Here is a 23,675-nt window from a genome sequence, read left to right as displayed (position 1 = left end):
TACATCTTGGATATGCACATCTGGACAGCTTCATTCTTTTTTAGATATTTCTATACAAAATACTGGCAAGATAAAATATGCGACTACCAGATTTTGTACAATATTTTATTAAAGGTGATAACAAGGTCGGTGACTATATAACCATATGTTTTAGAAAAATATTTTTCAAAAGACATGTTTGCTGTCTTTTAGATTACACTAAAACTTATTGTTACCAATTTGCCAAAATGCAGGATGTGTCAAATTCTGTTTGAGACGCTGCAGTGATATTTAGTTTTGTACTAAAAATCAAAACATTGTAAAGATATTGAGTTTGTGAGGATTTGATATGTTGTTATTTGTACTTTATTATCATGTATAAAATTATTGACAGGATGTACGATTTCAGGAAGGATGTTACAAAACAATGGATAGAGTAATACAATGAGCATATATATATACAATAAAATCTGTTCAGTGAATACAATATACTGTATATAATAAAAATAATACACTATACAGTGAATACAGTACATTAAATACAACATATTTCATATACAGTAAAAAAAAATGAAATCTAAAGTTTCTACAGTCAGTACCATACACTGTTTACATTAAATATAAGACAATGCACTCTGTTCAGTTAAAAAATATATATATACAGCAAAGAATACACTTTATACAGAAAAATACAGTACTATAATTTATTTACCGTAATTGATGAAGCTTCAACTGTAGAGCAAAATATAAATCACTTCTGTAGCTGTTATAATTATCACACATATTAATGTGTTTTATAACTTACCTGGCAGGTAAATATTGATTTACCTGTCTTAATTGTTTTACCTGAAATAATCCCGGTAATCTGAGTCAGGATATAGAAGGAATGGATTTTGATTGTTGATCTGAATTTTTTGACAATGGAGGTATACGTATATGTCGATGTATATATGATCCCTGTTTTAATATGTTATAAATGTACGGTACGCAATTCAAGCTAAATATGGGCGTATTTTAGGTAAAAAATGTACTGGTACTGTAATAATACCACATAATCTTAAATACAATATTGGTGAAGTGATAACACCATGTATTCTCAATGTAGTTATTTTTGCTCCAGGTTTAAAAAAAATTGTGTTTCTTTTTTATAACAGTTTGTTGAACTTGTACACAACTTGATTGGCTGGTAAATAAAGGTGGGAACATTGCCATCTCAACACGGCTTGGTTGACTGGAGTAATTTGGTGTTTGTACCTGTAATAACCTATGTTTTGGTATTCTGGTATAAGTTTATGTAGTGTTCCAGACTTTCTTTTAATAATCCATTTTGAGACTGCCTGGCATTAAACTAATTGAAGAATGATTTGGAGATGTGATGTATTCCACATTTAATACAAAAAAAAGACAATCCGCTTTATACATTATAATTCTCAGCTGCTTTTGTAAACAATGATAACAACTGTTACAATTCCTGTCTATGTTTAGGTAAATGAAGGGTAACATTTTAGGGCTGAATCACTTTTGACCACTGATTCGTGTGTCTGCCCAGTAAATTTTTCTCATTTACCATAAAAATGTTCATTGTTGTTTCTGCCGTTGAAAAGCAATGTATATGTACCCGGTAGGTTCTTTTAGACCTCAAGCTTGGATCACTTCTTGTCTGCATAATGTCTTTTATATTTGTTTTCTTTTTGTCAGAAGCACAAAATGTCCTAGAAACAGTATTATATCACTAACTGACTTTGTAATATTTGTGTTTGTTATCATTTATCAAGGTACTGCTGAGTTTTATACAGAAGACTTAGATACCCAGACTATTGTTTATACTGACATCAATGTTGATCACTCAATTTTACTGAAACTTTGTTTTTCAAAATAAAAACTCGTTTGAAAGGAGCACTTATAATTTACATGTACCCCCACAGGTATGATTTGGACTTTAATGTTACTTATGTTATCATGGTTTAATGTGCAATATGTATAGCAGTGTACTGTGTGCTTTTGTAGGATGTATAGTCTTCATATATTTTCGCTTTTCAATAGTCTATTTAGTAAGGTGTACATGCACATTTCTTAAATCACTTTTATACATTAATTTTTCTTGTTGTTTTTTTTACGAAAATTATTCCTTTCATCAGACTTAAATTACAAACACAATTTAATTTTCTACAAATTAATGTTTTCAAAGTACTTATTATGTATGTACCTTAAACAAAGAGCAATTTTCTTATCAAAAAATGTGCTATATTTTAGAATTAATAACTTGGAGGACTAATTGTAATCAAGGCATTTTTAAAGGCATTTTAAAGGCATTTTAATTTGTTTAAAACTTTAAAAGAGACGATTGTGTTTCCAGTTCCTGCTTAGTCTTGTTTGATTATTCTTAAATGAGTTTTAACCATAACGTGAAGTGAACCCATGGTTACTAGTAATATATCCTATTGTTCTATATGAGGGAAGTCTACAATGTTAACTATCCTGGAGACTGATAACCTTGGACAGATAGTCCAGTATTTTTTATGTATATGTTTTATTAGAACTCTTGCAATAATGAAGGAAAGTTATTTCTTCAAATAAAAGACTAAACCTAGAGCGTTAAGTTGGATTTTATTGGCAATGATTTCAGATTAATTATCCTTATTAATTTTTTTAAATAATATATTTTAGCTTGAGGTTTTTATAACCGTAGCAATTAAGTTGTCAATGAAAACAAATAATTGTTTTAATTACTTTCAATTTTTTTTTTGCGGCATAAATTGTTCAAGCAATTTCTGAATGAAGCTGTGGGAATTATGTATTCTTATTATATGTAGTATATTTTACTGGTCGACTTTGTATAATCGTCATATATCATGGGATGAAAACAAAATTGAAATTCGCTAAACTGTTTTTAGAACACTTTTTTGTGCAGGCACGTTTTAGAAACGTGGTGCAGATATTGCTAATGCGTATATAGAATATGTTCCTTGTTTGTATACATATAGTTTTCTAGTATGACGTTGGTTAAAAATCAAAATCGTGGTTAGACTTTTTGAATCACATGTTATATTCCCTGATGCAAACACGTGTACATAAATATATCAATAAAATGTTTTGAAAAATTATTGAAAGTTTGTCGATAGTCCTTCTATTTTTTGTTGTTTGTGGGTTGGGGTTGGGTCCTTGTTGTTTGTGGGTTGGGATCGGGTCCTTGTTGTTTGTGGTCTGGGGTCGGGTCCTTGTTGTTTGTGGGTTGGGGTCGGGTCCTTGTTTTTTGTGGTTTGGGGTCGGGTCCTTGTTGTTTGCGGGTTGGGGTCGGGTCCTTCTTGTTTGTGGGGTGGGGGCAGGTCCTTGTTGTTTTTGGGCTGGGGTCGGGTCCTTGTTGTTGTTGTTTGTGGGTTCGGGTCGAGTCCTTATATTTGTTGTTGTTTGTGGGTTGGGGTCGAGTCCTTCTTGTTTGTGGGTTGGGGTCAGGTCCTTGTTGTTTTTGGGTTCGGGTCGGGTCCTTGTTGTTGTTGTTTGTGGGTTGGGGTCAGGTCCATGTTGTTTATGGGTTCGGGTCGGGTCCTTGTTGTTTGTGGGTTCGGGTCCTGTCCTTCTATTTGTTGTTGTTTGTGGGGTCGGGTCGGATCCTTCTATTTGTTGTTGTTTGTGGGTTCGTGTCGGGTCCTTGTTGTTTGTGGGTACGGGTCGGGTCCTTGTTGTTTGTGGGTACGGGTCGGGTCCTTTTTGTTTGTGGGTTCGGGTCTGGTCCTTCTATTTGTTGTTGTGTGTGGGTTCGGGTCGGGTCCCTCTATTTGTTGTTGTTTGTGGGTTCGGGTGGGGTCCTTCTATTTGTTGTTGTTTGTGGGGTCGGGTCCTTCTATTTGTTGTTGTTTGTGGTTTCGGGTCGGATCCTTCTATTTGTTGTTGTTTGTGGGTTCGTGTCGGGTCCTTGTTGTATGTGGGTTCGGTTCGGGGCCTTCTATTTGTTGTTGTTTGGGGGTTCGGGTGGGGTCCTTCTATTTGTTGTTGTTTGGGGGTTCGGGTCGGGTCCTTCCATTTGTTGTTGTTTTGGGGCTTCGAGTCGGGACCTTCCATTTGTTGTTGTTTGAGAGTTCGAGTCGGGTCCTGAGTCCTTATATTTGTTGTTGTTTGTGGGTTGCGGTCGAGTCCTTCTTGTTTGTGGGTTGGGGTCAGGTCCTTGTTGTTCGTGGGTTCGGGTCGGGTCCTTGTTGTTTGTGGGTTGGGTTCTGGTCCTTGTTGTTTGTGGGTTCGGGTCGGGTCCTTCTATTTGTTGTTGTTTGAGGGTTGGGGTCGGATCCTTGTTGTTTGTGGGTTGGGGTTGGGTCTTTGTTGTTTGTGGGTTCGGGCCGGGTCCTTGTTGTTTGTGGGTTCGGGTCGAGTTCTTAAATTTGTTGTTGTTTGTGGGTTGGGGTCGGGTCCTTCTATTTGTTGTTGTTTGTGGGGTCGGGTCCTTCTATTTGTTGTTGTTTGTGGGTTAGGGTCGGATCCTTCTATTTGTTGTTGTTTGTGGGTTCGTGTCGGGTCCTTGTTGTATGTGGGTTCGGTTCGGGTCCTTCCATTTGTTGTTGTTTGGGGGTTCGGGTCGGGTCCTTCCATTTGTTGTTGTTTGGGGGTTCGGGTCGGGTCCTTCTATTTGTTGTTGTTTGTGGTTTCGGGTCGGATCCTTCTATTTGTTGTTGTTTGTGGGGTCGGGTCCTTCTCTTTGTTGTTGTTTGTGGGTTCGGGTCTGGTCCTTCTATTTGTTGTTGTTTGTGGGGTCGGGTCCTTCTATTTGTTGTTGTTTGTGGGTTAGGGTCGGATCCTTCTATTTGTTGTTGTTTGTGGGGTCGGGTCGGGTCCTTCTATTTGTTGTTGTTTGAGGGTTGGGGTCGGGTCCTTCTATTTGTTGTTGTTTGTGGTTTCGGGTCGGATCCTTCTATTTGTTGTTGTTTGTGGGTTCGTGTCGGGTCCTTGTTGTTTGTGGGTACGGGTCGGGTCCTTGTTGTTTGTGGGTTCGGGTCATGTCCTTCTATTTGTTGTTGTTTGTGGGTTCGGGTCGGGTCCTTGTTGTATGTGGGTTCGGTTCGGGTCCTTCTATTTGTTGTTGTTTGGGGGTTCGGGTCGGGTCCTTCCATTTGTTGTTGTTTTGGGGCTTCGAGTCGGGTCCTTCCATTTGTTGTTGTTTGAGAGTTCGAGTCGGGTCCTTCCATTTGTTGGAGGGTTGGGATCGAGTCGGTGTCCTGCAGGTCGTTAATTGGCAGGTGAACATAAGGGAGAGGACAGCGTTTGTTCCGTTGAAACCGTTCTAAACAGCTGGCAAATCACTAGGACTTGTACTGAGTACGCGTTACTTCCCCTTAGGTAGTACATGTGCTACGGTATTGGCGGGTCGAGCGTTCCAAATGGTTCGACAGGGCAGACCGGAGATCGTTTATGAAATAAAGACACCTAGTGTTTTGTTGTTGCTTTCTAACGATCTTTGGCAAAGACATTGAAGGCCTGCAATATCATTTGCTGGTCTGTCATCAGGTTTTGTCATTGAAATATCGCATTTTAAATAGACAAAAGTGTGGGTCCACATCAACGAACAGGCCTCTGGTGTTGCGATAGTAATAGAGAATGCTTGTTTTCGAGTGTAACTAATAAGCTAATGCAATTTTGGAGGCTTTTGTTAATATTACCGAAAAATAGCCGACACCGGAAACCAGACTGTGACATATGACACCTTTCAGTTTTCTACACCATTGCACAGCTAGGGACCCGCGAGAACTTGTTAAATCATGCAGCTGTGTTTGGATCTAAATTGATGTGTTCAAAGTAAAATACATTTCTGTAAGTTGAAATCAACTCTCGATAAGAAAGCATTATGCGATACATGTCCTAACTACGTTACATTGTCTGGTAACGTAACGACATTTCGATACAAAACAATGTCCACTACCACGATATTGTCCAATCCTGATACGATACACGTACATTATCGGGTCATCTAGTCATATTACGTCCGTGTTTCATAAACTAGGTGCAATTGAAGCCTCTCCTAGCTACCAATCAGGAACCTACTCGTTTATGGGAGGTGCCGACCGATCCCGAATTTTAGATGACCCTGGTCTCCTTTTGGATAACGATACGAAATATACGCGTCACATAATTCAGTGATTATGCATCGATGTAAACTATGATTTTGTATCAAAGCATATGTGTTCAGCCGTCTAAAATATATTTATCGGGGGTAAACAGTGATCCGGCTAATTTTATCTTTGTCCCCATGCCAAAGCGACTCTGACATAAGAGCAAAAACATACATATATACATTTTGTGGGCATTATACATCGAATTATGAAGTTAGTTTCATCAAAAAATATTCAGAAGTTAAGAGGTAACTGTCAAAACAAAAACAACTCGTTTACATTTGATCCCTTGGAGTTCGCTTTGTCCTCTGATTAACAGATATGAACATGGTAATTTAGAGTAACCGCCATCTAGTGTTCGTTAATTTATTAACAAAGTTATATCAACATATCTTAAGCGTATCCGAAGTTGTGGTCCAGACACGAATTGTAGTTCAACAGCTTTAAATTAACCTTTTATTGTCCCCATGGACTGTGTTCTAGGGCCATGATAGTGGTACATGTGCTTACGGGGTGTCATCGCCATATATTAAGCCAATCGGAGGTCGAGTTACAAGTGTATGCGATAGCCATTTGACCTTTGACATATTATTGTGACCTTCACCTGTATCCGAAGGCCATGAACCTTGCACACGATACACTACAGATGTGCCAAATGTTTCATTATTATAAGTCAATTGGAGGTCGAATTTTACCATAACGACAGTTGACCTTTGACCTTGACGTTTAGTTGAGGGTCATGAAAATAATCTGTTGTGCACCTTCTTGTGGTACGTATGTGAAGAGTATTAAACATACTATTTAAGGCCCATCAGAATTTGTAGGACGGACAAATATACAATGTATAAAAGATGCCGTTGGAAGCACGGTCCCACTACAAACAGAACACAATATGCAGCACACACGCAGGCATACACACATAGGGAGATATTAGCCAGGAGGCATAGGACTAGTAGTTAGCGCCCGATAAGGCAGCTCCTGCGAATTCCTCAAAATTTGTATATCCTTATTGTATTAATTGTATATCTATGTACTGTAAAGCGCTTTAGAGCGCCTTATGGTAGCTAGATAGGGCGCTATATCAAATGTTGTATATTATTATTATGTATCTATGCGGTAATAGTCCCTGATTCGAGCAGCCGGGCACGGAGTGAACTGTCTGACACAGTCAATACATACTCAGGATAAATTATGCGATATGTTCAGTAATTATATATACTATATTAATATTAATATTAAATATACATCCGGGAAACACTGCAGTTATATTAGGGGATACGATTACTAAATGTTAATGTGTGACGAGGCTAGCTAATCATGACACTATTGGATCGTTTTTTATATTATCTGATCAGCAAATTATGCAAATTCACAGCTTTCTGTTCATCTGATCCACAGAAGGGAATGACTTAACACTTAAACTAGGCTAATGGTACACCACTCACAACTAATTAATGCATTAAAAACATATTAATTAAAATTAATTCCATTTCCTCTGTATTTGTGTAAGCAAGAAAATTAGAACCAATTTAAAGACAGTTTCAATTTTAACATATCAAGTTTTGTACGGGTTAATCCTGAACGGGAAACAGTCAATTACTTTGACACATTCCCCAAAGGACGAACCGATTTCGTAACGGGAGATACCGAGTCTGTTTTTTTTTGTTGAAAACTCTATTACCAACAAAAAGGTTGATAAATTGGATGTTTAGACAACAGATGTTTTGCACTTCCAGACTAAACCGTTGCCTTAGGGAATCAACTATGGCAGCCCGGCGTGGCCACTTGGTTCAGACTAGGGGTAACGTTGTGACTGATCAAATTTCTTATACATTTTTATATAATACGGATGTATCATGAAATCATCCTAGCCCTTCTTCGGTTCTTTGCAATACTTCATCGGCCAGGTACGATAACAGTTTCGTTGAACTAGACAATTCCAAATGTTATCGGAATAGCTTTGGAAAGAGCGTGAAAACGACGATATATGTATGTGGTTGATTTGTTGGATAACGATATCAGACGGTGTTTAAAATAACCATTACCAACCAATATCACCGTTTTCAAAACCTTTCCCAAACTATTTCTGCTAACATTTGCAAGCGCGATGGACACAAGAGTACTTCAGATGGTCATGTCAGTTGAAAGAGTTACAACCCGACAATTTCCAATTTTACTTTTATGTCCAAGTCCCTCTGAATAGACGGTGAGGAAAGTTGATCATCTGTTACATGTTGTACTTGCGACGTGCTGTTGAACCGCCGTTAAATGGATTAGAAACATGCCTGTACGTTATTTGGTAAATATTTTAATGGTTGATGCTGTATACACGCTGTATACATGCAGTATATCCTGGTGGTAGTTAGCAGTCGCCGTATATTTTTGACAACCTCGGTTAGATGTTCTGGTAAACTTGTAAAAACATAACATCCTCGATCAATCCAACAGCTGCACAGCTTTTAGAAACACAAATATGGGATCATACTTTCCCATCGGTGTAAAACGAGGCTGTCCAATAACGGCAGGGATTGGGGGGGGAAAGTAGTGTCAAATTGACACATGCATTGTTAGCTTGAATAGACGTTTATAACGGCCTGTATACACATGTACACCGACCCTGTATACACATGTACACCGACCCTGTATACACATGTGCACCGACCCTGTACACACAAGTGTACACCAACTGTGTACACACATGTAAACCGACCCTGTACACAAAAGTGTACACCAACCCTCCACAAACACATACATCGCCCCCGTACACCCGGCCGTGTATGGCAGGTATTGGGTGGTGAAAGTAGTGTCAAATTGACACATGCATTGTTAGCTTGAATAGACGTTTATAAATCAAATATTACATATATTATAGATCGATCTCTAAAGAAAATATTTTCAGTTTGCTGTTGATTTATTTTCACTTTACATTATTTTCAAAGGAATTCTTGATTTTATGCTTTTTAATGATTAAATATGGAAAATATTGACGATGAAGTAGACGAGTGGGTATAATTCGACCGATGAACGGTCAATTATTATAATGCAGTAACCACCGAAGTTCTGTATTTTGAACGGTGATATATCATTAAACAGGATATTTACAACACCATATGGATAAAATCACCAGAAAAAAAATCACAACGGGTTTGAAGTGAGATACGTACTTTTGATATGTATATTGTCAATTCGTTGTGTACGTATTGTCAATCCTGTATTGAATAAATGATAAAAAGAAGACATGTTTGTTTTTATGAATTCTTTCATTTTTCTTACACAAATTATGTGAACACAATAAGTCAAATTAGGTATGATCCTGTACAAATACATTAAAAGTACAGTATTTACATTTCACATTAAAATAATAACTAATTTCTTAATGGCCGTATGTACAGGATATAACATGTACATCGACCCTGTACACAACTGAACACCGACCCCGTACACACGTGTACCCCGATCATGTGATCACGTGTACATCGACCCCGTACACACGTTCACACCGATCATGTACGTACGCGTACATCGATCCTGTATTCACCTCACGATGTACAGACCATAGACACATGCACACCGACCCTGTACACACGTGTACACCAACTGTATACACACGTGTACATCGACCATGTATACACATGTATATCGATCCTGTACACACGTGTACACCAACTGTGTACACACATGTACACCGACCCTGTATACACATGTACACCGACCCTGTATACACATGTACACCGACCCTGTACACACATGTGCACCGACCCTGTACACACAAGTGTACACCAACTGTGTACACACATGTACACCGACCCTGTACACACAAGTGTACACCAACCCTCCACAAACACATACATCGACCCCGTACACCCGGCCGAACATGTACGTATAACTGTACACAGACCATAGGTCTACACACAGCACACCAACCTTGCATACATATGTATACCGACCATGTATACATATGTTCAACACATGCATCGATCTTATACAAACGTGTGTTTCGACAATGTACACACATGTTCACATCCGGTACGCACGTGTACACGTGTATACATACATATGTGGTCAGGTACAAATTTGTGTAGATTTCAGTGCTTTCAGAAACTGTAACCATGATGTTGAGATATCGTCCCAATTCTACAAAAAAAAAGGTACAATCTATAACATAGAACAGCCGACGTCAGATGTCGACACTATATGAGAGGTGTGTATGGCTCAATGTGTGTTCTCGAATTTAATTTAATTATCTTTTTGTTATTATTAATCGTCAGCGAATTAATGTTTCGTTAAAATCTTAATTGCAAAGTTAAAATCAAATTAAGTAAAACTACATTTGTATCTTTTAAATAAAGCTGGATACCGATAGGTCGAGTTAACAGGAGGCATGTTACGCTGCATACAGATAGGTCGAGTTAACACAAGGCATGTTACGTTAGATACAGATAGGTCGAGTTAACACAAGGCATGTTACGCTGGATACAGATAGGTCCAGTTAACACAAGGCATGCTACGCTGGATACAGATAGGTCGAGTTAACACGAGCCATGTTACGTTGGATACAGATAGGTCGAATTAACACGAGGCATGTTACGCTGGGTACAGATAGGTCGCGTTAAAACGAGGCATGTTACGCTGGATACAGATAGGTAGAGTTAACACAAGGCATGTTACGCTGGATACAGCTAGGTCGAGTTAACACAAGGCATGTTACGCTGGATACAGCTAGGTCGAGTTAACACAAGGCATGTTACGCTGGGTACAGATAGGTCGAGTTAACACGAGACATGTTACGCTGGGTACAGATAGGTCGAGTTAACACGAGACATGTTACGCTGGGTACAGATAGGTCGAGTTAACACGAGGCAAGTTACGCTGGATACAGATAGGTCGAGTTAACACGAGGCATGTTACGTTGGGTACAGATAGGTCGAGTTAACACGAGACATGTTACGCTGGGTACAGATAGGTCGAGTTAACACAAGGCATGTTGCGCTGTGTACAGATAGGTCGAGTTAACACGAGGCATGTTACGATGGGTACAGATAGGTCGAGTTAACACGAGACATGTTACGCTGGGTACAGATAGGTCGAGTTAACACAAGGCAAGTTACGCTGGATACAGATAGGTCGAGTTAACACGTGGCATGTTACGCTGGATACAGATAGGTCGAGATAACACAAGGCATGTTACGCTGGATACAGATAGGTCCAGTTAACACAAGGCATGCTACGCTGGATACAGATAGGTCGAGTTAACACAAGGCATGCTGCGCTGGATACAGATAGGTCGAGTTAACACAAGGAATGTTACGCTGGATACAGATAGGTCGAGTTACCACGAGGCATGTTACGCTGGATACAGATAGGTAGAGTTAACACAAGGCATGTTACGCTGGATACAGCTAGGTCGAGTTAACACAAGGCATGTTACGCTGGATACAGATAGGTCCAGTTAACACAAGGCATGCTACGCTGGATACAGATAGGTCGAGTTAACACAAGGCATGTTACGCTGGATACAGATAGGTCGAGTTAACACGGGGCATGTTACGCTGGGCTTTCATCCCCTTTTACAGAAAAGGATCAGATCTGACATAGGATAACAAATCTCATTCATACCACATAATTAATGATGTGTCGTGATATCCTAGTTATATAGTAAAACAGAACCATGTGTGTAGATGGTGAACTGTGAGGACTTCATAGTTACAATAAACACACTAAATGCTGGCGATAATCTCACAGTTCTTCAGCTTGAATTATAAAAGATGGAAAGACATTTCTTCATGATTATGACCATCATGTCATCATGTTGTGTAATGAGAAATTTATGCGAGACAACTTGACAGGGTTAATGGTAATGATGTTGTACCGAACAAGACACACCTCCTGACAGTAATTTCCGGTTATGGTTCAGTCTGACAAGACACTCGATTATATCATCTTTTACAACACAAAATGATTAACTCTACTTCCGCACTTAACAAAACATAACCACAATACTTTGATTGGACATTTGTTTTACAAAAAAGTCTAACGATAACGTGATTCTTGACTTCCATATATCACAATGTACTCTTTTAATACACACACACACACACAGAGATAATGTACTACAGTTTACTGCACAATGAAGGATATTATTATGACGTTTTTCTTTTATGATTTTCAAGTTTGACAAGCGCTTTTAATTAAAACACGATTTCACTTAAATACGAATAACGTTTTACATGCAGAAATCAAGGCACTGATTAAGTGATTTTAAATTATGTAACTTGTCAAACAAGTGCTCGACAGACACTTCACATCATACACAATGTCCTGTTTTTCCCCATGAAACATTTCTCATTGTTCAGCCGTTGTCGCACTCGCTGACTGAGAGGCAGCAATTATTAAACGCTGCTAAATGCATTAATTGTTGATATTTTGATATCTTCAATATTTACCACACAAAATCCTGCCATTGTGTTCCATCGCATAATATCCGGTTTGTGTGATGTTTTACGCAACTTCCGGTTTGGACGAGTTGCTTTGTATAATATTTTTACATCCAACATGACAAGACTTCCAAACAACAGATCAAAGATATCAACAGAACAAAGGAATACTTCTGTTCCACTTAGTATCCAACGAATAATGCCAATCTAGACATTCCTTCCAGTGCGAATGTTCCACATGAATCCATCATTTTAAAAAGGCATCAATCTTTTTTTAAAACGTTTCAAAAGTTTCTGCTTACCACCATGAAAACAGGGAACGGGAGATATCTTTGCCTGAACAAAACGAAAGGTCATCACCACAACGATGCCATGTCTATGATTATATAGTAACAACAAAGATCAAGGTCAGCGCATGTACCACTAAGAAGGTTAAGGTCATACAATGGCCGACAGACGCATGGACTGCGAAATTTCCTGACTGATATCATCGTCATCGGTGATTGTAGGCGGGCTGTTGAGTAGATGGGAAGGATCTGTGGAAAACAACAGAAAACATGTCAGGAAACAAAGACACAATAATCTTCTTGACTAACAGATCTTGCTATGACAAATTCCGGGTCTGAAGTTAGACTCACTGCATGAATCTACACCATTGCACCACCGTCATATTTCCCAGATTAAGCTTGAATGTTGCAATGGTACACTGTCCATGTCATATACACGATACGTGTACGAGTACTTGGACATACAATACTGAGGGATTACTACCGAACTGAAACGTTACTGTCTGTTCATAGACACTACTTCCCAATATGGCGACAGAGTCGGACAGACCCGTACGGTCCGTATATTTTCGTTTCAGCAATACATTTAGGCAATCGCTATGTGCATCTTCGCTAGCCAAGTGTTCGCTTCGAATTCGTACACACTCCATTTATACGAAGCGAACACTTGGCTAGCGAAGATGTCGCTATGAGGAAAGACATGCATAAGATAGCATTACAATTGTATATGCTATTTTCATGTTAACGATGGGTGTAAATGGAACTGTATAGGTCCGAATGGTAGGAACATCGTATATTTGAACTACAGTAGTTAATAAATAATAATAAAAGCGGTTCACACATTATTATCCTGGTTATAGGGCCTTCGCAACCAGCAAATGTCTTTCTCAACTCCCTGGGGAGAATACAGCCGCACCCCCGGTGCTGGCATTTCGGCGCTCACAGCTAGCATTCTACGATTCTAGCACTACCCCACCACGTACTCATTTACAGCTGAGTAGACTGGAAAAGGTATCTTGTTCAAAGATACAAGACAGTGCCGTGACGTGACTTGAACCCGCGACCCTTTGGTCACGAGCCCGGCGTCCAATAACTAGACTACCGTGCCTCCTTAATGACAAGTTCCAGAATGCTCCCTGGTTATAATGTGTAGATACACCATATGCACACATACATATAAAGTTTTATTAAGATAAATTTTAATATTGTCCATGAATTGCGCCCCTTTGTTACATCCAAGGGGAGATAACCGTGTACAAACTGAAAGTACTAACATTATGTAACTATACGAGCTTGTGTTACTCACCTATATCAGTAGAACCGTTTGTAAGTTCAGAGGCAGGTTCTTGTATTTTAGGTGGATAGTAAACGATGCCGTCATTATCAACTGGCTTGTTGGTGCGTCGTATGCAGATGACAGCAACGACGATGACGACGATGATAATTGGAATGAATACTCCAACCATGATACCGATGATGGCACCAAGAGGAAGCCCGCTTCTCATGGCTGGATCAGCTGTTTCGCCGCAAAGGAAATTAGAAAGTCTCAAGTTAAATACATGTGTGGTTAGGACGTTTATGCATTACGGAGGAACTTTATCACTTGTATGACATTTTGGTAGATATTCAGACGTCTCTACAAGCACAAGTTTTCCATCGACGTTCTACAACTACTTAATGATGTCTCTCAAAGGACTTTGCGACCTTCGGGAAAATCGTTCTCACAATGAGCCAGGCTGATCAAAGCATATGCACCAAAATGTTAGAGAAAATATTTAAAGAAAAAAGTGTTAGACAAGTTGTCTGATTTGTAAAGTGAGTGTGTATAATATACAGGTGCAATTTTACCATCATATCAACTACCGGATTAAAGGTTCCGTACCTGGGGTTTGGGTCGGCTGGACCGACACGTATGATGTATCGGTGGATATACGGACTGCTAGGACGGACGATGACGCGTTGGCCTCCAGTTTGAGTGACGCAAACTCTGACGTCATACATTTCCTCACGGGACTTGTATCACAGTTCGACACCTGGTTGGAAAGAGACAAGCCTTTAAGGATCTTCAATGAAATTACTCCAATATGGCACACATTTAACGTCTGGACTAAGTTGACAGATTGCTTATCCAATATCAATCACTGACACTAAAGTGGTTCCTTTACCACGTACCATAAAATATGTTTGAATGAAACCACGTTGTGTAAAATATTTAAGCACTGAACTACTTCCAGTTGGCATTCATAGCCAATATGAATGTGAACTAAAATCTATCAGATATTTGTATTTATCAATCTTCTGAAATATCATAAACTCAGGAAATTCAATTTATTTATCAAAAATTCAGCGTTTAGTTCAAGTATGCGTAAATATCATATACATTACGTGTGCTTGCTTTATAAAAAGGAGGGAAAGTCGGTGATATCTAACATATATTAGATACATATATTACGTCATAATAATGATGACGTCAACATTTGGACCATGGCATTCATGACTAATATGAATGTCATCTGAACTCTGTTAGGTTGTAAAGTGGCAGTACTATTGAGTGGAAAATACACGGTTTTTCATCGTATTGACAAACATGTAATGTCGCATCACGTGATATCATTGTGACGTCAGCAATAAGACCTTTTATAGACATGGCCGCATTAAATTACACTATCTCCATTTGAAGACTTAAGCATTACTTTTAAAGATCGCAATGTGAATACGTAATGGATATCAGAAATCACCCGCCATTTTGGGCAAATATTCCATTTCGTATGACATCAATAAGTGCTGTCGTTTTCGTTTCTGCCCGACAGAGCTTCGCTAAAAGCAAAATGTTCGTTTCTGATATCATTCAGGTTCATGAATGGAAATTCATTAAATATACTACATGTGTATTGTTATTAGGGTTTGTGACGTCATGGTTCAATTGAGAGACGTCACTAATTTGAAGCGAGAGCTCAATTTTCCGGAATTCAAAATACATTCCAATATTCAATTCTATTTCATTTGTGATCAATAACACTCGTAAAGAATGGTTAGATTTATATTAAAATCTTTGACCTCAGTCCGAGATCTTAGCCCGGAATCCTCTTGCACATTTTCCTATGAAAAATATACCCTTTCATCAATGCGTAATATTTCTATGAATCATTAAAAAAATAACAACACATGTCTAAATCGCATTCATTATCATACTGGCTTCAATGTCAGCTCATTGACGATTATCCACCATAGTTTAAATACCGCACTGTTCGTCTGTCGTGACGTAAGTCGATCCTGTAACCAGGGGACGGAACTCCATACAGGGGGAAATGAACACGGATGTTCCGTAACTAGAGAACTCAATGTTCTCTTTAAAGTGTGCTTTGTTCTCGGTCAGTAGTATTGTGTACACTCAGGACAAGACTGATAGGCCTGATACCCTACACTCTACCGACATTCTATAACAAGCCTAGCTACAATGTGGGTTAGCTCGGTCGTCAGTTTCTTTCCCTCAAACGGTATCGGATGTACGTGTTTAATCGTGTAATACAGATTTCGGATGTATCTATACTAAATGCTTTTATTTTATTTCTTCCTTGATTGGTGACTTTATAACAAGCTAAGTACACTGTGAAATGGCTGTTTTTCACTCAGTTAATATTTTGTGCCGGTGTGCATTATTAAGCTGACAAACTCTGGAATACCAGAACTTTGTAATAGTATTATGTGAAATGACCAGCCGTATCAGCTTTCTAAAAGATTGTATCGACAAACGAATATGGATCGTATATCTGAATCTAAGTCTACTATTTCATATACAACGTTCTAAATTTGACCCCTATAATGGCCCCTAGTGACTGTTCCTCACTTAATGGAATCACAACGCATGAAACACAAGTAAAACAGGTCCATCTATGACTAAGTACAAAAACGTCTGGTATAATTATTCCGGAACAATTGTGTATTGCCACAATGGTTTGTAGACTTTTATGTCAGTATTGCCATTCTAATGTGTAACTATTGTTAATGGTTTTCCGCGAGTATTACTTATCACGTGATTAATGCGACAGAACGAGGATTGCGTATTAAAAAAATCGGTTTCTCACCACACCAGCTCTCCGCAAACAACGGTCATACTCATTTCAGCATTGCCCATGGCAATACTACTGTCATCAATTATCAAAGACATACATATTTCAACAATGACCACGGCCATTCTCCTTAAAACACTGGCTACGGCCATAATCCTCCCATCAATGACCAGTCGTACGCCTTTCAACAAAGATTATGGTCATTCTCCTTAAAATACGGCCATAATCTTTTCATCGCTGAACAGTCAAACACCTTTCAACACTGAACATGGCCATAAAATTTGAACAACATTTTGAGCTTGTATTGCATAAAGACACGTGCCCGAAACATCAGACATCACAGGCAGGAATATAGCGGAATACGCAGTGTTTATTGATGTTGTTATTAAGTTATTTTTGTAGCCTGCCATCGATTCATATAACGACAAAAATATAATAAGGATATAATTATGATGAAATCAGGTAACATCGAGCACTAAACATGATATTTTGTCGGAAATGTCAATAAAATGCACCAAACCAATAAATTACCTGAAAGGGTGTTCCAGAATATCCGGAAAACATCTGTATATCCGGTGGACATTGACCTTTACTGATGTTCAAGGTCAGCACATCCACACATATAGCCTCGCTCTGAGCCGTGTCACGTGCTAACTTGATGATACAGTTTTCGAGACGCACCCCTCGCCACGTGGCCAGGACGCCCATCTTGTCCACCTTGTACGTCTGCCTCAGCAGACAATTGGTGTGGTCTAGGACAACTGAAGGTCAGAAAAAAGGTCATTTATCATTCTGTCGTGTTAAATCAGATGTATTTTGTTTTGCGAACCACGAACAATCCTTATCAAACATGATTCTCGTATTACAGGCTGTGATCATGGATTTCCCCATGCCACGACTCCGATTTGAGTTAACCCCCCCCCCCCCCCCCCCCCCGTACATTGGGAACAGTTTTTTTCTGCATGACTTTACTTGTAGCTTAAATAATTCTTTTCTGAAAGGAAAGTCATACCTTGTATGACTCACTATCATGAAAGAAACAAAATAAATAAACAACAGAGTTTTGAGGGAAAAAAATCAGCGGGGCTAGATCGGGATTCGAACTCTGGACTTCAGATTGCGATACTGTCACTGTAACCGACTGAGCTACCTGTTGTGCAATGATTATATCCTAATCGAGAATAAGGGGAGGTCACTGTGTACACGAATATACTAGACAAAAGGCCCATAGGACCTGCAGCGCTCACCAGATGAGGAAACTTAATTACATTCCTCCAATGTGCTTACTTGCCAAAATCATAGCTCTGGGCCTTTTGGTTTTCAACAAAACGTTATCAAAACGAAGTTGGCGGACGGCAACTTCGAATCAAAATTGGCAATACACAGTATAATTTACATAGCTCAGTATACGGCATGCGAAAAATTAAAATTGGACGTACTTGTCTGTGTTACATCGAAGATGTCTAAACAAACCCATTATATTGGCAGCAAAGTCTGATGTTCTTTTTACCTAACGTACGGAATAATATATCTTCTACAATTGTCTATGGACGGCTATTAGCACATTCTGTCACTTTGATTGGTTAAAATTCGCAATAGTGGGAACGTGGCGGTCTGAGGATTGGCGCCCTTTGACTTCGTGCTCCTCGATTACGAACAACATTCATCGATGTGGAACAATAATTGATGTTTTAGCTAATATTGCAAGCGGTTAGCTAAATCTCTTGTTTAGAATTTTCAAATTACTTATATCGAGTGAAAAAGCATGCTATACAATGGAAACTCATTTTAGGGCCGATATATAGGCTGAAAACAGTTTGATTATATACATATACCTTAAGGTAAAAATATTCAAATATGCATTGTACTCCGTTGAATCTGAATTATAAATGTTCTTCTTCTGATGACAGCTGCTTTTAAACTGAGTAATGAATCGAGTGAAGTAACACTTCAATAGCTTGAGATGTTTAATTAAAACCAGAAATAAGTATGTAGAACGATAAGGGTTAATAATTAAAGACGACACGACAAGTGAATCGCTAACAACCTTTTGAAAAAGTTCAGACGAGTGATTACACCAGCACGTACATATACACGACTTGGTCTGTCGGGAACCGGAAGTAAGATATGTAAACAACTCACTTTCCGAGGATATCGCTAGACAGGCAGTGAACAGCAGACTGAACAGCAACACACATGACAAAAACATGGCCCTCCCTCCAACATCCGGTGAGGCAGAGGACACACCCACAGTCTTCGGTGGGGCGATTTGGTGACGTCAGTTCCGATACAGGATCATGCTAAAGTTGTTCTTTAGTGCATGGTGGTGGCACTGAAATAAAAAGTAAAATAGTTTAACTAAAATTAACAACTGTGTTATCTTGCATACTAGAGAAGTGAAGAATCAGAACGGAGATATAAAGGCATTGCAATGTTCGGAAGTTCGTATATATTTATAACGTGTATAAAATGAATTACATATTGAGCGATCTGGTCACACACTGGTAGCACCAGTCCCCGATACCTGAGTGCCTGGATCATTTCCCGTCGTTCGTGTAGGTAAATCCTATATAGAACGAGAATATCGCATCGATTAGAGCGTTTTTTATGTTTGCATCCTAAATCATTAAATGGCTCAAATTATTATGCGAAATCAATTTGTCACGATTTTTTGTCCTGGAAATTGCAAATAGGAATGGGTCAATTTCCCGATGAATGACTCCCGTTGTGCGGTCTGGCTAATAGCACGTTTCGAAATTCCCGCAGTATTCGCCATACATTCGCAGTATTGTGTCCAAACACAAATGTATGTATTACACACACCCTGACACAGCAATTTCGGCGTATCATATTTTTTTTCGGATAGTTTAAAAAATCAACATTTGTACATGAAGGGTTTCCGCTTCACTTTGGTGACACAACAATGGGTCGGAATAGTGGTGACGCCGGAGTGTACATACACACCCGATACGTCAAGTGAACAGAACACACAAAAAAGTCAGATTCTCGCCATACCGTGGCAGACTTCGGTGTTTATTTAACTGGGCAGGGTTGTCATAATTCTATATTATCTGTCAACAAAAAAACCCGTTGATCTGACAAGCTAGCTGTGGCGTCACGCCACGCAATGGCAGCCAAAGTGCACATTAGTTTTTTCAAAATGTGACAGCGACCATAAAGGGCACCTGTCTTTAAATACCAGGCGCCTTTATCGGCAGACATTTAACGGGAGGCATGGTCAACACCATTACGTCCCGTACACTGGGCCATCTGTCCGTGGTGGCTGATCGATAGAATTTTAACACATTACAGACTTACGCCATAAAGTTAAAGGTCAGCAGTTTCATAGCAACAGCACTTAGATAAATTTTGTAAATTGTGCAGTGTACGACAACGGTCACCAAGGTGATGTGTAGACAAAAGGGGATATCCCTTGAACCTCCCCTTCTCATACCTTAATGATCATGTTAGGTCGACCCAAGATATTCAGAAGATAATGGAATCGGTAACCATGATAACAGGTCATTTCTCCTTAGCTATGAGACTACAATGTTGGACGGCAACCCTTAAGTGCGCATGTCAACGTGATTGACATCCAATATACCGCCATTTGAAAATATGCAGTTTTATACACCATTTGAAGTCAAGTGAACACAAAAAGATAAACGTGATGCAGGTGTTGACTTTCACATGCATTGTGCGTCATTATAATCAAAGCTCCACAATGATTGCTTGTGATAATCTCAAATTTATTTTTTCAAAAATAACCTAAAAGATAGTGTTACGCTTGTCTGTATTAATAATATAATTTCACGAAATGACGTTGCAATTTTTGTGAATGAATTGACATTGCAGTTCCACAAGTAAATTGGGGCGACGAAGATTTGCTAACATGAAATGGAATATGACTGATAAACAATCCACAATCGCCCGTTGTAAAACATTTTTGTAAATCCTAACGTGGACAGTAATATAAACCGACTTTGTAAGCTTTGGATGGCTATAACAATTGCCGAAACTAGTACTACCATTCGACTCGTCACAACTCGCCGATCAGACCAAGTCTACCATTCGACTCGTCACAACTCGGCCGATACCATTCGACTCATCACAACTCGGCCGATTAAACCAATACTACCATTCGACTCGTAACAACTCGGCCGATTAAACCAGTACTATCATTCGACTCGTCACAACTCGGCAGAATAAACCAGCACTACCATTCGACTCGTCACAACTCGGTAGATCAAACCAGTACTACCATTCGACTCGTCACAACTCAGTCGATCAAACCAATACTACCATTCGACTCGTCACAACTCGGCCGATTAAACCAGTACTACCATTCGACTCGTCAAAACTCTGCCGATTAATCCAGTACTACCATTCGACTCGTCACAACTCGGCAGATTAAACTAGTACTGCCATTCGACTCGTCACAACTCGGGTTGATCAAACCAGTACCACCATTCGACTCGTCGCAATTCGGCAGATTAAACCAATACTACCATTCGAATCGTCACAACTCGGCCGATTAAACCAGTACTACCATTCGACTCGTCAAAACTCTGCCGATTAATCCAGTACTACCATTCGACTCGTCACAATTCGGCAGGTTAAACTAGTACTGCCATTCGACTCGTCACAACTCGGGTTGATCAAACCAGTACCACCATTCGACTCGTCACAACTCGGCAGATTCCAGCCAAGGTTATCCGGTTGCTACCATTCCATGTCGAATGTTAACTGTATAAGCCGAATATTAGCTCTGATCACGCCAGTATGGTTCCCCCTCGTTTCCCACATAATCAAGAAATAGCACGTGTTGATGGTTACCGCCATAGTGTTATATGATTAAAAACCCTTTATTTCCTAAGGAGTCGTATTTTAAAGCTTCTGAAATTGTGTCTTTATGATAATGTGCAAATTATCAGCTGTCATCCACGAGGAATTTAATGTAGTTTTGTAAATGTGATACCTATCTCCCGATTCACAGACGTGCACTACCTAAACACTGCAAACAAAGCGAACGAAACGTACACAGTAGGGCAAGCTTGACGAAGGTGTTCTTATCTAAATATGCATAATGCAGCTCAGTTTAATTTGTCTCTGTCCAAACAAACACAATTCTAAAGATTGCAATCGTTGTATTAAAGCCACACTCATACATGTGATTTAAAAAGCATGTTGTTTAAATCAACGTTACTTGTCAACAGGAGTTAAAAATAGATAGTATGTATTACATTATGATTAATTTTAATTTATCTCTTTCCTTTATATGTTTAGACTGCTGATAAATCTCTAAAAAAAAAAAGCAATTATTGATTAATCGGGATTATGTTATGGGTACTTTCTGAAATATCGGTTGAAATCTTGGACAAAAGCGCCAAACTCAGATTTATTTTAACCATCGACAAGTTGACAAAACTTTGGGTTAACTGTATTTTTGTTCCGTACATAATACTTGAGAAACAAGTCGACGCCAATAGCTCACGTTGTCATGGCTACCATAACACTGCAAACCATCTTTAAAAAATGTTGAGCTGAAAAATAAAACTATCATCTTTATGTATAACTCAGTTTGTGTAAGAAACAAATGTTAAAGTTTACGCCGCTGATGGATGCCAGAAATGGCGTATTCGTAAATTCGTAGATCTCTGTGTCTTGTTACTGAGTAAGGGTTGGCCATTTTTTTGGCAGAAATAAATCAAGACAGATTAGGTAGTATACAGTTTTATATACCCTATATACCGCCATTTGAGGTCAAGTGAACACAAAAAGATAAACGTGATGCAGGCGTTGAATTTCACATGCATTGTGCTTCATTAGAATGTTAGCCCCACAATGAATGAATGCTTGTGATAATCTCAAATTTATTTTTCAATAAAACCTTATAAATAATGTTATGCTTGTCTGAATTATAAATATAATTTATGAAAGGTTGTTTACATATAGAATTTTATAATAGATTACCTACACAATATAAACTCACACGTTTCATATTACAAATTGAGACGAAAACATTCCAGCAAGAACGCGATAACAATTTAGATACCAATGAATAAAAGCCCCTGTGATAATCTCAGAAGTAATTTACCGATCGTGTCAATAGAATCAAGAGTTGTAAAAACAAGCCATGGGCGATATTATTTTTGAATTAACGGATCAATTTCATACGAATGAATGAATGCTTTTATTTAGAGAGTTGTTTCTTCTTATTTTACCTGTAATATCAACCAAAGTTCAATGTTTTCAGTAGGTTCAATGTTTGGGCATTATAATCTATTTCGTATAAGTATTTACATGGGCGTCTCGAGCTCGTCCACGATATTTTATGTCAGTAAATCGGTTCTGTCTTTTGGGAATTAAACCTCGTGAGACGATAATTTATTGTGAATCAACAATACAGCAGTGTGTGTTCAACGACGTGGCCGATAAAATCCAGCAGACCCCACTCCTACAAAGCGTGACATTTCCTATATTTCTTAACCTGCCCGTATCCTGAATGCACCCTGGCGAGACCTTGAAGACGTTGAACCCAGTGGCTGTGGTATGCCGTGTATACGTACGCCTATATGCTTCAGTTATGGAGGTTATATCGCAATCTCTCATCTCCAGTTTTTGTTACCGATATCTGTACCTCCGGTATTCAGACGTAACATTATACATATCAGAGGGGCGACGTATTTAGCAACAACCAAACACGCGTGTACCTTTAACCAGATGATAGGTAACGTGAACACGAGTTTAGATTGATTGTAAAAAGGTCAGACATTTGTTTTGTCGACATTTTACATAATGATTTGATTT

At 38.9% G+C, this 23,675-nt stretch overlaps 1 protein-coding gene across 6 annotated transcripts in view; it reads right to left on the bottom strand.

The window, feature by feature from the left end:
- Positions 1-9,315: 9,315 nt before the first annotated feature.
- LOC110454853 overlaps positions 9,316-23,675 on the bottom strand; it is a 35,766-nt gene continuing 21,406 nt past the window's right edge. For 4 of the 6 annotated variants that reach the window (XM_021504620.1, XM_021504612.1, XM_021504604.1 and 1 more), the window contains exons 2-6: positions 19,008-19,197; positions 17,397-17,626; positions 14,678-14,828; positions 14,102-14,311; positions 9,316-13,044 (exon numbers count right to left, since the gene is read on the bottom strand). In XM_021504620.1, coding sequence (XP_021360295.1) covers positions 12,947-13,044; positions 14,102-14,311; positions 14,678-14,828; positions 17,397-17,626; positions 19,008-19,074 — 756 coding nt within the window. In that variant the 5' untranslated portion in view covers positions 19,075-19,197 and the 3' untranslated portion in view covers positions 9,316-12,946. Of the gene's footprint in view, positions 13,045-14,101; positions 14,312-14,677; positions 14,829-17,396; positions 17,627-19,007; positions 19,198-19,343; positions 19,649-23,675 lie in introns of those variants that run through there. The other 2 variants (XM_021504636.1, XM_021504645.1) reach the window with 2 other exon arrangements.

The sequence above is a fragment of the Mizuhopecten yessoensis genome, unplaced genomic scaffold (assembly GCF_002113885.1).
Source record: "Mizuhopecten yessoensis strain PY_sf001 unplaced genomic scaffold, ASM211388v2 scaffold917, whole genome shotgun sequence".
Classification (NCBI taxonomy): domain Eukaryota; kingdom Metazoa; phylum Mollusca; class Bivalvia; order Pectinida; family Pectinidae; genus Mizuhopecten; species Mizuhopecten yessoensis.
Note: the sequence above shows the minus strand (reverse complement) of the source record. Positions and strands in the feature narration are given on the sequence as shown.